At 33.6% G+C, this 14137-nt stretch overlaps 1 protein-coding gene across 1 annotated transcript; it reads right to left on the bottom strand.

Moving 5' to 3' along the window:
* Positions 1–394: 394 nt before the first annotated feature.
* Positions 395–13661, bottom strand: LOC108910608. Its single transcript, XM_018715280.1, has 13 exons — positions 13398–13661; positions 12159–13341; positions 11759–11873; positions 11402–11552; positions 11209–11346; positions 11009–11157; positions 5107–5210; positions 4856–5047; positions 1556–1720; positions 1302–1495; positions 1160–1249; positions 871–983; positions 395–815 (listed from the first exon to the last, which is right to left on the bottom strand). Exons 1-13 carry the CDS (start codon positions 13491–13493, stop codon positions 674–676), a joined length of 2832 nt encoding a protein of 943 aa, XP_018570796.1. The 5' UTR covers positions 13494–13661; the 3' UTR covers positions 395–673.
* Positions 13662–14137: the final 476 nt, after the last annotated feature.

Here is a 14137-nt window from a genome sequence, read left to right as displayed (position 1 = left end):
GAACAGCTACTTTTAAGATATAAAAAAAAATATGAACTAAAAATAAAATAATAGGCTTTTTTCGTGAGTGAAGTCGTATGTTAGAGTATGTGTAGTATGAGTGAATAGAGATTTAAACTACCATATGACAACTAAGATCAAAAGATAGAAATAGTAACTACAAGTCAGACATTCACCAATATTCAATCGTGAAAAAAAGCCTAATGATTTTAAGAGACGTAGTAAGTTGCAGTGTGCATATTTATTTCTCTTTCTAATTCGTTATTCACAATAGGGATAAAACGATACTCCAACTTACTACAAAAAAGTGCACTTGGAAGTGTCTTAAAAGACTGTAATTTAGAAAAGTTTAAAAACTAACATTGACCCTATTAAACCTTACACAATAACTTGCACATTATGTACCAAATCTGTTCAGTAGGCATAAAATGCTACAGAAATGGTTTTGTTGACTTTTTTGCAAATTATTTGCTTTTAGCTAGGAAGAGATCACAAAAACATGGATTCGTCTTTAATTCAAAATCTACCATTGCTGTCAATAGTATTAATTAATCTTAATAATATCGTAAAAAACGTATCAATCGTACACAAAAATAAGTTCAAAATTAAAAATAATACGCACATACGGATAAAGACAAACACAACCTTGTGGATCTAAACTGCGCCACAAAGGTCAAAACAGATCCAAACAGTAATCATCCGCGGGATTTATGTCACGCTCTGTATAACTGGCGAAACCCTCTTTCACCAGCATCTTGCCGATATCCCTCCCGTCAAATGTGGTAACGGCTACTTTTAAAGGCAGAGAAGAAGACCTGCGCGGAAGGAACTCATTAAAAAGGAAGAAATTACAGATATGAGAATACTTACAATGTGCAGGCTGCGAAATTACGATTGTACAAATTTTTTAGGAAGTAATTACTTGCTTTCTTCTGGTCACAATCTTTTCTTGCGACCAAGTTGTTTAAGTAACATTGCACGGCCTAAAAAAGATTAAAAAATAATATTTACAAAATTATTAATGGTGACAGAAAAATAAACACAAGAAATATGGCCGATAATATTTAAATGTGCGCATAAAGAGATGTCAGGACATCCTTAATATTAAAGAAAACATGTTAAAACTGACCACACTTGTATTCTGAAATATCAAATTTACCTGAAACGGCAGCTCCAAGAAATGCGGCTTGATTTTTCGAAGGGAGTCCAAAGGGACGCTCATATACTCCCCGAAATCCAACGTGAATATCTACAAACAGTAAAATTGAAACGATTCCTCAGGAAGCGAGGATTAAAGTTACCTGATAGTTCAATCGTCCGTCGTTCTCCATAATTTCTTCCCTAACCACCGCCCTCAAATACTTCTTACTCCAGTGCTTCACTATCACGATTTCTCCGATGGCCGGGGCAATTTTAAAGGGCTCGAACGATCGAACAGTTTTCGGCAGGTTCATGTCTGCAAGTAACGAGTACAGGTCTTCGTCTATTATGTAATCTGAAAAGCGGGAAAACCATTAATATTTGAGGACAGTCGGTCAGTTTCGTGTCTACATACGAGAGTTACTTTTCGGTTTTCGGGGTTTCCATATTATCTGGGCGAAGAAACTGCAAACATCTTTGTAGGCAGTTATCAAAATATTTACATAGTCTCTCTTTACTGGTAACGTCAAACTGTACATAGCCTCCCTATAGACGGGCACTTTGTCGGTTGTGAAGCCATCTAAAAAAAAAATTGACAAAATGTTTGATTTATTTAGCATTTAGAATTGGTAGAAGCCAGACTGGCTATTTGGTGATGAACCAGTGCCATTTCAAAAACACACACACACTATTGCTAGTAATGAGTATTTAGCATCGAACGTGTTTAATTTTTTTTTTATTTGAAATGTTTATATTTTTCAATCATCATCCTGAGAGTATTTTTTGTACAAAGTGTCTTGGTTAACTTCCTTAAAATTGTAAATTCTAGCCGGCTACAATTTTTTCTGATATCGATTTTTGAAAAATATAAAATTAAAAAATTGTATTAGCAGTTTTTTATTCGAAATCTAATATAATATGTATGTAATTATATACCTCTATTAAAAATTTTATAGGTCTAAAAGCTCCCTAAGAATGATATCCTAAAGATTATTTGCGAGAAAAAAAATTAACCGAAAACCAAAATTTGTGACTGTAGTTAAAGCGTCGTTTTGAAGTTGATTTGGATGCGATTGGATGCAGTGTTGACAATGTTCATTTTTATTTTTAAACTTATTAATTTTCGAAATTAGGCCAGTAGCCACTACATGAATTTTCAAGCCAGGCAACAGCTGATGCAAGAAAATTTGTTGGTAACTACAATACACAATGTTTTGACCTTTTAGTACTTTAGTTTTTCTCAAAAGCATGTTTTTTCGAGCTTGGTGTACCTCTAGGGCTTACAGTTTTTTATCGATTGTTCTGAAATTTTAACTCTAGCTTAATAACATTCTCTAGGGAAGTACGAGGATTTTTTTTATTGACTCGCCAGTTCTATTAACGATTTGCTACTGATTTTTGCATCGAAAAAAAAAACATTTTGTTTTAATCCATATTTCGATAAAATCCTTCATACTTTGTTAGATTTTTTACTATATTTTTTTTTATTTTTGGTCAAGGTACATTCTACTGCGCACTCTTATTCGACTTATATTAACAAGTACACAAAATTCAATTACATTATATTACAATTTTCATAAAAACAGACTACAAAAATGACCTTTGCTTTTGTACACACAAGGTAGTATTAGCCCTTAAGCAACACTTAAACTCTTGTCCACCCCATCACTGGACAGCGTTTTAAAAAAATATACATTTTCTTATTAAATATTATGGGGATAGTCATACGTTACTAATTGTATGTAAATTTGTTTTATTAAAACTAAAGATAATTATCTTTGCTGTTTTACGGTAAGTAATTTCATTACCTCTGTGTAATTTCTTGACTTTTTACTGGAATCGAAATAAAATTTGCAGTGTTTTGTGTAGAATTTGTGTATAACCTTATAAATTTATTTGTATCAGTATGTTTGTACTTCATTGTTAAATTTCCGTCTGATATGAAAAAACAAGTTGCATTGTTGTCATCATAGCTGCCAATTGGGTAGGCACTTACGACTAGCGGGTGCAGTTATTTGACGTTATACTAGACCAAAGGTATTCAAACCGTGTTCCGCAGAACCCTGGAGTTCCACAAAACCTGTCTGGGGGTTCTACGACTCGGTCAAAAGTTCAAAATTTTGAAATTAACAATATCGATATTACAAGATTCAAAAAAATTTATACTCTTGCTTAAAACTAGTATTTATAAATATATTATATAATCAGTAAAAAATGTGTTCGAAAATTTTTTTAGGTGTGGGTTATTAAAAAAAATTGGAAATGTTGGCCGGTTTCCACAAGTCGTAAAAAATTGAAAGCCGCTGCAATAGAATTATAAAGAAAAGGTTTAAAAAACCAGTTTTCATGTTGAAATTCGAGAAAAACAAACTTATGACGTGTTTCTACAGAGAAAAAAAGAAGAAATTAATCATCGTATATGGTTTTATTATTTTTATGAAGATCAATACATTTTTGCATGTGTTTGGATTAATTTTTGAAATACTTTTTCTATTCCGATTGAGATACCTCCAAAACAGGAGCATCAAGCACTTCTTTAGGTGTCGAAAACGCTGACAGCATAATTTATTTTTGATGTGCGGGAATAAAACTGATTATTGGGTATCAAATCAGGGTTGTACGACGGATGCCTCATCAATTCGCCTTTTTCAATTCTCAAAAAGTCTCTTTTTTGAGGCGATGTGTGAGAGGTCACATTCTCCTAGTGGAGAACGCATCTTCGACGGTCGGTTTCCCTTATTTCCCAAAGATTTCTAGCAAACAAATGGTTTCAGAATTGACCATCCGACATACTAATGTCGAAGGAAGTCTCAATCTAACGATAAGTCACATGACAATCTTGCAATATCAGTTCACGCACAGGATCAATGTTTTCTGGAACAAGTACCGATTTTGGAAGACCTTCACGTAATTCGTTGGTGAGTGAACCACGGCCACAATGAACTGTTTTTTGATGCTTCATCGTCAAAAGTCAAATTAAATTTATCGATGCACCGTTATTGAGATAGTACATGTCAAAAGTTGTAAAAAATAATCGCACGGAAATGTTCACAACTTAATTCCATTTCTTGGCCAAGATTAATTTTTCCGGACACTGTAAACAACACAAATAGCACCTGCACATCAAAATGTTCTGGGTAAGTACGCTGACAAAAAGTCGAACTTTACGATAGGGATGTCAGTTATCTGATCATCCATTCCCGAAATATAAGGCAATCAATTTAAAAAAATATGACCACTGTAGAAGTTTTTATGGCTAAAAGGGACAGGTAACCAGAGAAAACTATCACCCAATATATCGATTTGACTAAAGCTTTAAGAAATAATACACCATATTAGTCCAAATAAATGTGCCAAATTTTAATACGATCGGTAAAGGGTTATGAAGCTATTAGTTGAATTAGTTTTATTTTTGAAGTCCTGCAACTCAAAATCCAAGTTTTTTTAAATCTTTTTTCATAGATGGTATTTATTTATGGTCGTGAATATGCAGTCAAATGTTGTCGGAGAAATTTGTGGACACCCTGTATATGTTTCATGGATATTACAATTTCATCTCAACGCAAGCAAGAAATGTGCCAACAGCAAATTTATGAGTGGTGAAAAACATGAATGAAAAATCGTAGATGAAAAAAATCATGTTTATTCAAGAACAATTAACTACAAAAAAAAAGCACAAATCTACCAACACACTATGCACAGACTCATGAATTACCTTTCGACAAAGGGACATGTTCAAGTTTGCAGTTCTTTCCTTTAAAGCAAGTACCGTCGCTCTTGGTGAAGCGACATATTCTGACCTCGTCCCTTGGATCGTACCCCATCACAGCCTCGTTGATATTGTCCGCCCTCTCCAGGGAATCCACGTCTTGCAGAAACATGTCCAACTCTGCATGTTCTTCGTCATCTGTAAATTTTTTATAATGGTGAAAGCTATAAAGATGATTTCGTCAAATTTCTACTCACGCTCTTCTATAATTTGCACCGCTAGGCCCAAATCCAAGAGAATCTGACCGACAGTCTCCTCTTCACTGTCCTGAAGGTTGTGCAAGTCAATAGACACCGAATTTCTACAAAAAAATGCATTTTACAATAGTATTTATCCTAAGATGCCGGATTTATAATTAATATCGTAGTCAATCGATAAGTTATAAAAAATTGCAGGGGAATAGAATACACTGAAAAAGTAACAAAAACACAATTAGAAATTACATAAGTACAACCTACTTCCAAAAGTAGAAAAAAAAATGAAAAAATTGAGTGAAAATTGCTAGCTATTAACATTATACTGGGTGTCCCAATAAGATCCAAACCCTGGCCCACTTCTTATCAGGATTGAATCCTAATAAAAAAACTTCCAATTAAAAATTGTGGGATATCATGCAACCAACATGGTTTGATCACATTCAAGATATTTTAAAGTTGATAATCGGGCTATTCTGTAATGATTTTGGTTAAATTTTGACGTTAAGGCCACAGTTAAAATTGTAACCTCCTATTGGCAAATGGTATAACTGATTTCTATTATTTATAATCGTTATAATGGCCCTTAAAATTAAATCATTCCAAGCTTTATTAGTACAGTCGTTGAAGCTGAAAATCAGCTGTAACCTCCGAATTCTTTAAAACTATGGATTTGCATGAAACTAGAATAAGGCTCATCTTAAACTCAAGTTCAAAAGTGACATAAGCCCAATTGACGCTTTTTGTTTTTTAGGAGTAAAAACTACCTCTAAGTGAAAAAAATTTAAAAAATTAAGTTTTAAGCATTTTATTGATAAAAATCTTGTTGAAGCACAAAGATTAAATAATGTTCCATGTTCTTGAACATGTTTTATGATATATTTGATCTTTTCGACCCTTTATTTAACCCTTAAAAACTACCCCTATGCAAAATAACAATGATAAAAAAAATAATTTTTAAAGATTTGGAATGAATCGTGCAATTATTTAAACTAAAAGTTACCTTACAGCTAATAAACGAATTTTTCCCTTTCAACCCCTAAAAACCACCCCGGTATTGACAAAAATGATAAAAAATTACTTTTTAAAAGCTTGGAATGCTTTAACGGTGCANGGGATTAGGTAATATATGGTGTTAGCTAATATTGTGGTATTAGCTAATATTATGGTATTAGCTAATATTGTGGTATTAGCTAATATTATGGTATTAGCTAATATTACGGTATTAGTTAATATTGTGGTATTAGCTAACATTAAGGTATTAGCTAATATACGGTAATAGCTAATATGTAGTCTCCATACAACATGTTGAGATAAGTTATATAAAAATTGTCGTTTTCTAGTGTTGCTACCTTCCAAAATTTGTGGCTAATTGATTAGTATTTTGCATTCCTAAAAGGAATGGTAATTTTTTGATTATGTAGACATTTTGTCTGCCTAATTACTGTTTCAGCTTATGGTACAAGACAGGAAAACTTGGTGTATAAACGCTTCCAAAGTCACTGTAGTTAGCAAATTAATTATTTGGTCCTTGGCAAATATTGCTGAAGTAATTCAGAGAAGTGGTTGCAGAGTTTTGGAGTCAAAGGAGATATAAGATTGCTTAATTTATTTTCTTGTAAATCTGGAGGCAACTTACTTTTTCTCTTCTTGTGTAGCAACCAGATTGGTATTATTTCACCAACCCAAGTAAATGCGTAAGTCACCTAGTTCACTTATACATTCTTAGTCTATAGTTAAAATTTTGTGTCACCTGGATATAACACTAGATCCAGCAAAACTTTTAGAAACACAAACTAACGTTACCTTCTAGTCGTGTTCTAACCTAATTTTTTCTATCGAATTCAATGACCAACTGGAAGACCTTCCCCGCACATTAACCCATTAATCAACTCAACCTAGTCCTTGGAGGTAGTTAGTCACATACGTTTCAAGCCAAGCCTAGACTCGTCAGCTGACAGAGGCTCACGAAAATTTAAGAATGTTCTGATGAACATTTGAAAAAAGAATTGAATAAATTGATATGTTTCCAGAAAAATTAAATAAAAACCACGACAGGATAAAGGGGGAGGTTTTACCTAATATGATGTACTAACAAAAAATATTAAACATTGCTATTTGTAGATTGTAGAAATTCTTGGGTAAAACTCAGACCTACATTCTTTCAGTTTCATTTTTGGTGAGCTGCTTAAACTAAAAAAAATGATGAGGAACAGAATGGAAGTTTGGGATTGGGTTCACTAAGAAAAAAATCATTGAATTACAGAGAGCATTCTCATAAAGAAAAATAAAATCAAGGTTTAATAAAAAGCAAGGTTCTTTCCGGGGATGGAGCAAAGTCTAGCAAAGAAGAAAGTTGAACAAAGCTGTTTCTGGATAATGAATTGTACAAAACTTGGAATAACTTTCTTTCGTATTGTTCCTGTAGATTCCTAAAATCAAAGAAAATGTAAAGAAGAATGAGTTTCAGGAGCAAACCCGTGAATGAATATTTAGGAACTTTTTCACTATGAACATAATTTTCAGAAAGACAAAGTATCTATAAATTAATTTAAACCAACAAATCTTTGTCTGTATTACCGATGGGGCCATACTTTTTTTAGTTATCTTTCTAATACTATTAAAGACATTGATCTTACATTAAAAAATCTTCTATCTTAACATTTACAATTGTACCACGTTTCTGTTTTCGGTACCATATTAAAACTACAAAAGGTGTTTTTTGGAGTTTTTGGAATTGCCTCAGTAATATTTTTTTGCTTCACAATGAACAATTTCCTTTAAAAATTAGAATTTACTGGAAAACTTTGTAATAAATAATCACTCCATCTCCATCTTACACGATTATCGCCGAAAGAAGAGCCATACGCCATACCCAAACAGGGAAAGCCTTCAGACCTCGGCGCCCGTAGGCGAACCAACCGAAGCAGGGGTCGATCCATCTTGCCCAAACCAGGTCGGGTCTACGGGGATGAATTATATCATATAATTACACCCAAATTACTATATTCAGACCGACAAAACACTGAATCATCCGCGTTAATTGCCGGCGAACAAGCTATTTCAACTGAGTCGGAGTTACGTGTAATTTTGATTGATTCGGGTATTCCAGCTACCCAGCATATTGAGATTGATCCGCCGGAATCCACCGCGGGGCGACTGCGAAATGTTTCGAATAATTTAACATTGTTTCGGCCCGATAGGGGCCCGGCTGCTGCCGTGAGAAGGTCAAAAGTTCTATTTATAAATTTGATCTTTGGGAACCTTGCAAGAAAAAAACTTTTGACGAGTATTAGAGGAAAGGATGGTAATATGTTACGTTTCTTCATCAATAAGGCGTAGTGGATAATGATTATTAAAATTTCTTTTCTTACCCGTCGACTCTAGATCTACTCTACATTTATATACAGCGTACATGAAAAAAAAAAATAATAAATGAATAAAACTTACAACTAACTACAAATTGTGTATAACTTTATCATAATTTTAAATACAGGGTGGCCAAATGAAAACGAAACAGAGCCATTTTCAGGAACTGCGTCAAGATTGTAGAAAAACGCTCAGACCCGTCGATTTTAGATTAAAGGGGGACATTCTTTGCTGGTATTTTTGACTCCGCCACTTTCACCCCCCAAGCAAGGGTAAGCATCACCCCAAAATATTTAAATGGCATTGNGGCATCCACCCGATTTGGATAAAAACTTGTTCATATACGCCATACTGCGTTCCTCGGGAACAGAAAAGAATACTTTGAAAGCATAAGTGTCTTACACAAAAATATGTGGACTTCGACGGCACTCACTTTCTCGTTTCGCAATTTAGAAACAATTTCCACTTTTTCCGCGTAACATGTTTTGCGCCATCATTTTTTCGGGATTCGACAGACAGGGTGCGTAGCAAAGGTGGTAAGTAAGTACATACTTTTTTCATCTCGGTAAAATAACAACTCGCAATAGCAACTTTTATCTGTATTTTGTAGGCGACATTAAACAGGATGAGTCAGAAAGAATGGTTCAATACTAAGCTGGAGATACTAGACACCAAAATGTTACGTTTGAGCTCATCATTTGAGCCTTATACGAATGTCTCTAGTTTACGAAATACAGGGTGTTCAAGGTTTAAATTTTAATGAAAATTCTCTCTGAAAATTTGTAGTGTTGGGTTTTTGGTGTGAGAATTACGAATTTGAAGCTTGTTTTGACGTTGCTCCTAGAGGGCGCTAATTTTACCGTATTATTTAGGGAAATCAAAACATGTTTTTTTAATCTGTTGAACTATGCTTAAAAAAAATTAAAAATCTAAAAGAACGTTCAATTCTACATAAAAAATGTACTTGTTTAGTAGTACAGTAATTGAAGCTGAAAATCAGCTGTAACTTCCGAATTGTTTGAAACTGCATGGATTTGCATGAAAACTTAGAATAAGGCTCATCTTAGGCTCAAGTTCAAAAGCGACATAAACCCGATTGACGCTGTTTGTTTTATAGGTGTAAAAACTACCCTTAAGTGAAAAAAATTGAAAAAATTAAGTTTTAAGTATTTTATTGATAAAAATCTTGTTCAAGCACAAATATTAAATAATGTTCCATGTTCTCGAACATGTTTTATGATATATTTGATCTTTTCGTCCCTTTGTTTAACCCTTAAAAACTACCCCTAGGCAAAAAATAATGATCAAAAATTACTTTTTAAAGATATGGAATGATTAAATCGTGCAATTATTTAAAATAAAAGTTACCTTATAGCTAAAAAAATTTTTCCCTTTCAATCCCTAAAAACCATCCCTGTATTAACAAAAATGATAAAAAATTTCTTTTTAAAAGCTTGGAATGCTTTAACGGTGCAATTATTTAAAATAAAAATTCCCTCATTGCTTATGAAAGAATTTGTATCTCATTACACTTTTTAACCCTTATAAATCACCCCTGTACTAAAAAATGATAAAAAATTACGTTTTAAATCTTGGAATGTTATAATTGTGCAATAATTTAAAATAAAAATTCAATTATATTGTTTAAGAAAGAAATTTTTTTTACTTCTGCCATTTTCAACTGTTATAAACTGAAATTGACGTAATTGGAGTTATTTTTAGCGGTAGGGTCGAAATTAATATTTTAATCTAGAGAATACAGCTGAATAGAGGTTTAGTAGTCTCAGTAAGAGGATACTAAAGAAAAATAAAATACTTTATTAGACTTCTTCAATGCCAATTAATTGGCGTTGAAGAAGTCATTTGTAAATCTTTTAATAAAACACACTGTTAATTAATGCTTTGGAGGTAACGTTATGTCAAAAAAAATGAGAAATAGATATCAGAGAAGAGTCATAGTCTTCAATGTATTGAACGGAAACTAATAGTGTAAGATATAATATAACATTTGCAAGGATTTAATATCCATACTGTCACTAAATTACAGTGTTTCTGACTTATTAGCATTGCTGCCTCAGTGAACATCGAGTACATCTTCATTCTGGGCAAGTGCAGCAATATATCCTGTATAGCAAGTTGAATAATAGAGGTTGGAAATATTCTCAGTACACACTGAGTGGGAAAGTACAAAAAAAGCAATAAAAATTTATCTGAGAGCACCTGAATATTATTTAGAAAAATACTAAAGAACGAGGCCCCCAAATGAGAGCCTTGGAGCACCTCTGACACCGCTGCAATTTTATCGAAGTTTATGGATTGAAATATTGTTAATACTTTTGGAAAAATCCGGATTTATAGTATCAACTTCGAAGCCAGACTATCAGATACTTTTAGAATAACATTAAGGAAGCCTATTAAAGATTGTTAAAAAGAAATCTATCGCCTGCTTTCAAAACGACATAATTATCAAAAACTAGGAAAAATGCCTGACTTTAAATATCACACAATATTGTCTACAAACATCATTCATACTTACCCTTCCTGATTTGCGTAGACAATCCGGAAAATTTTGTCCCTTTCGCCTTCTCCATGTACCAACAACCGGCTCAGGTCCATCAAAGCATCAATTGTGGCTGAAGGCCATTCGGACAGCCTGTTTGTGAATGTGGAATTTGGTGGATACATCTAAAATTGGGAAGTTAATTTTTAGAAAATGATACGTTATCAATGACTTACCAAAGACAAATGGCAGCGGACTGCCAGCATAGGAATTTCAGCCATCTCTTTAGTGATCCTTCTTAAGTTTTTATACGACATTCTTCTTTTATCCCCATAGTCCACAAACTGTACGACTACGTCCTCAGATTTGCTTTCCTAATAAAGAAAAATGACATGGACATTGCAAAATTGGTATTAAGAAAACACGTACCAACTCCCAATCAACGATTTTAGCCCTGTACCATGAGCTGTAAGATGACACGTAACAAAAACAGAATGTTCCTACTGCATTAAAGGCATCTTCTTTTGAGCTGTAATCGGATAACGTGCCACCAAGCATTACATTCAATTTTTCTGTCAAACTAAAAAGTACATACAAATTTTTATGTTATTAAATGTAGATGCAGGCAAAGTTAAAATATACTTTTTTCGTCAAACTTCAAAAATAGATGGATTATGATAGTAAACATTTTTCGAATATAGTAGATGTATCAATAAAAAATCGAACTAGCCTGTATATGATTATGATTAGATCATATAATACATACCCATCAATATATATACATACCCATCAATAATCATAGATTCATCATCAACAATATGTAAATAAAATTCATTGGGAGTCTCAATGTGACTGAAAGCACAGTTCATACCTACCCGAGGCGTGGATTTTGATACCAATTCTAAAACATAATGAATTACAATCAAAGATTTCTCTTAGTTTTATACCAAGGCATTCTTTTAAGTAAATCATGTTCAAGTGTGGACAGATATAAATGATGCTATTATCTACAACTTTTTCATTAAATATTTCAAATAAAATACTGGTAGTCAGTAAACTATATGTTAAATCACCTAAATATTTGGTAGTAACACAGCAACTCATTATGACAAATTCAGTTTCTTGCAAGAATACCACTGTAGCTTATAAAGCCAATGTTAAAACTAGATACTTGTGTCAAACTTACCATAAAATTCGTTTTCTTTGCACTTGTTTTTCTTATTCTTCTTTTTTTTAGACTTTTTGTCATTTGCTTCCAGATTGTTTTTAATACGGTGCTCAGTAGGTTTTAACGATATGTCAGGTTGGTCAATCGCTTGCATTTTAGCCACAGCTTCGGCATGTCTATCCAAAAATTTGATATTGTTCAATTTCTCTATAGCACTATATGTGACTTTATTTGCTGACTCTACGCTACTATCAGTCTTAAGATGCCCCTCGTCAACAATACTACCTACAATTATACTATTTTCGTCAACTAAGGGAATAAGGCAGTGATTCACTTGATCTGTTGTACATTCTTCGCTCGAACAACTTTCAGTCATGTTCAAACAGCTTATATCTGAAGAATCATCATCGACAGCGTACAATTTCTCAGGTTCAGCTTCATTAGAATCATCCTCTTGAACACTTTTAATTAAAGTTAAGTCATGGGCACTTTGAAGTGAAGCAGCATTTACCATCTCCCTTTCTGAGGAGGTGGAAGACTGAACATTTTGTAAAACATCATAATAATTTTCATGTGATTCATTTTCAGATGTTTTGTTTGTATCTTTTTCTGGGATTTCAAACCCATTGTCGATAACCACTTCCTCTTCTAAATCTAAATTTGTACCATGTATTCTACACTCGATTATTTGACTAGTGGACGGTTTATTATAATACTCTACAGAATTAAACGAGGACTTTTGGTACACACCTGTCAAAGAAGAAATATAGTCAGGATTCAATCCTAATTTCTCACTGAATTTTTTCAGAGTGCCCCTTAGAACATGGATATCATCATCAGAAAAAATATTCTGCGTTTCAGTATTAGTATTACTGATTCTTGAATTTACTTCTTCAGGTTGGGCGGATGAACAAGCTATATTACTGAGTTCTGATTGGTGAGGCGATGTTATTGGTTCAAGCATTTCTATATTCATTGTGTCTTCTGTTTTTAACTCTACCGATTTAATTGCAACACTCGAGTAATCTTCGAATGTTGCCGTTTTTAGTTGATCCAAAGGACTTTGATCGATGAGGCACTCTAATTCAAAAATCATTTCAGTAATCTTCTTCAACACCTCCAATTCATATTTAAAAATTAGGGTGCAATCTTTGTGTTTTAATTTTTTTGAGTCACTGACAAGATCAACGCATGAATGAATCTGAAGTTACATTTAATTATTAATAATCTATATTAACACAAAATAGTGCTACTTACTTGATTGATAATTTTATCCAAATAACATTGCAACAAATTCTTTTCTTCTGTTATTTCGTCCACTTTACTTTGGATTTGAAATTTTCTTCTATCCATTTTGTATGATTAATGTACACGGAATTAGCTTCTGTTAAACAAATAAAAAAACTGAAACCTTTTTAAGTATAGGATTCCAAAAACCACAAAGCACTTTTTGTGTACTACTAAAACTACAAAATCTGCCACATAGATACTGTTATTTTTATATAATTGTCATATGCATATTGCATTGCGTAAATGTCAAAAAAAATGCAGTATTGCTTTGATTGCATAGAAAATTTAGTTACTTTCAAAGACCACCTAGACTGGCGCGCGCTCGTTACATTAGAAATTGGAGCCCGAATGGTAAAAAACCTAACCTTAATAAAATTAGAACCTCGCCATTATTCCATAGCTAGAAATTGGCCTCAATGATTTGGGATTGTGGGGGATTATCCCTCTTTATCCTGCCTCATCTTCGTAGGTGGGCCTCATCCGTCGTCTACCCCGACCGCAAATGCGGCCGGTGTAGGCGCTTTGTGGGACCTCCTTTTGTCCTGGCTGGGCCCCGCCGGCTAGGGCCCTTTCTTCTGGCGCTCTTCTTGCTTCACCGGCTCGTCTGTGTAAACCCCGGGGGTGGTGTCATGTTTATGTGTGGTATGGTTGGGTAGGGTAGTGCGGCTATGCAGCCTGGGATGCGCTTTGCTAAGGTGGCCCTTAGG

This window comes from Anoplophora glabripennis, unplaced genomic scaffold (assembly GCF_000390285.2).
Source record: "Anoplophora glabripennis isolate ALB-LARVAE unplaced genomic scaffold, Agla_2.0 scaffold461, whole genome shotgun sequence".
NCBI classification, from domain to species: Eukaryota; Metazoa; Arthropoda; class Insecta; order Coleoptera; family Cerambycidae; genus Anoplophora; species Anoplophora glabripennis.
This window is presented reverse-complemented; position numbering and strand designations above follow the sequence as displayed.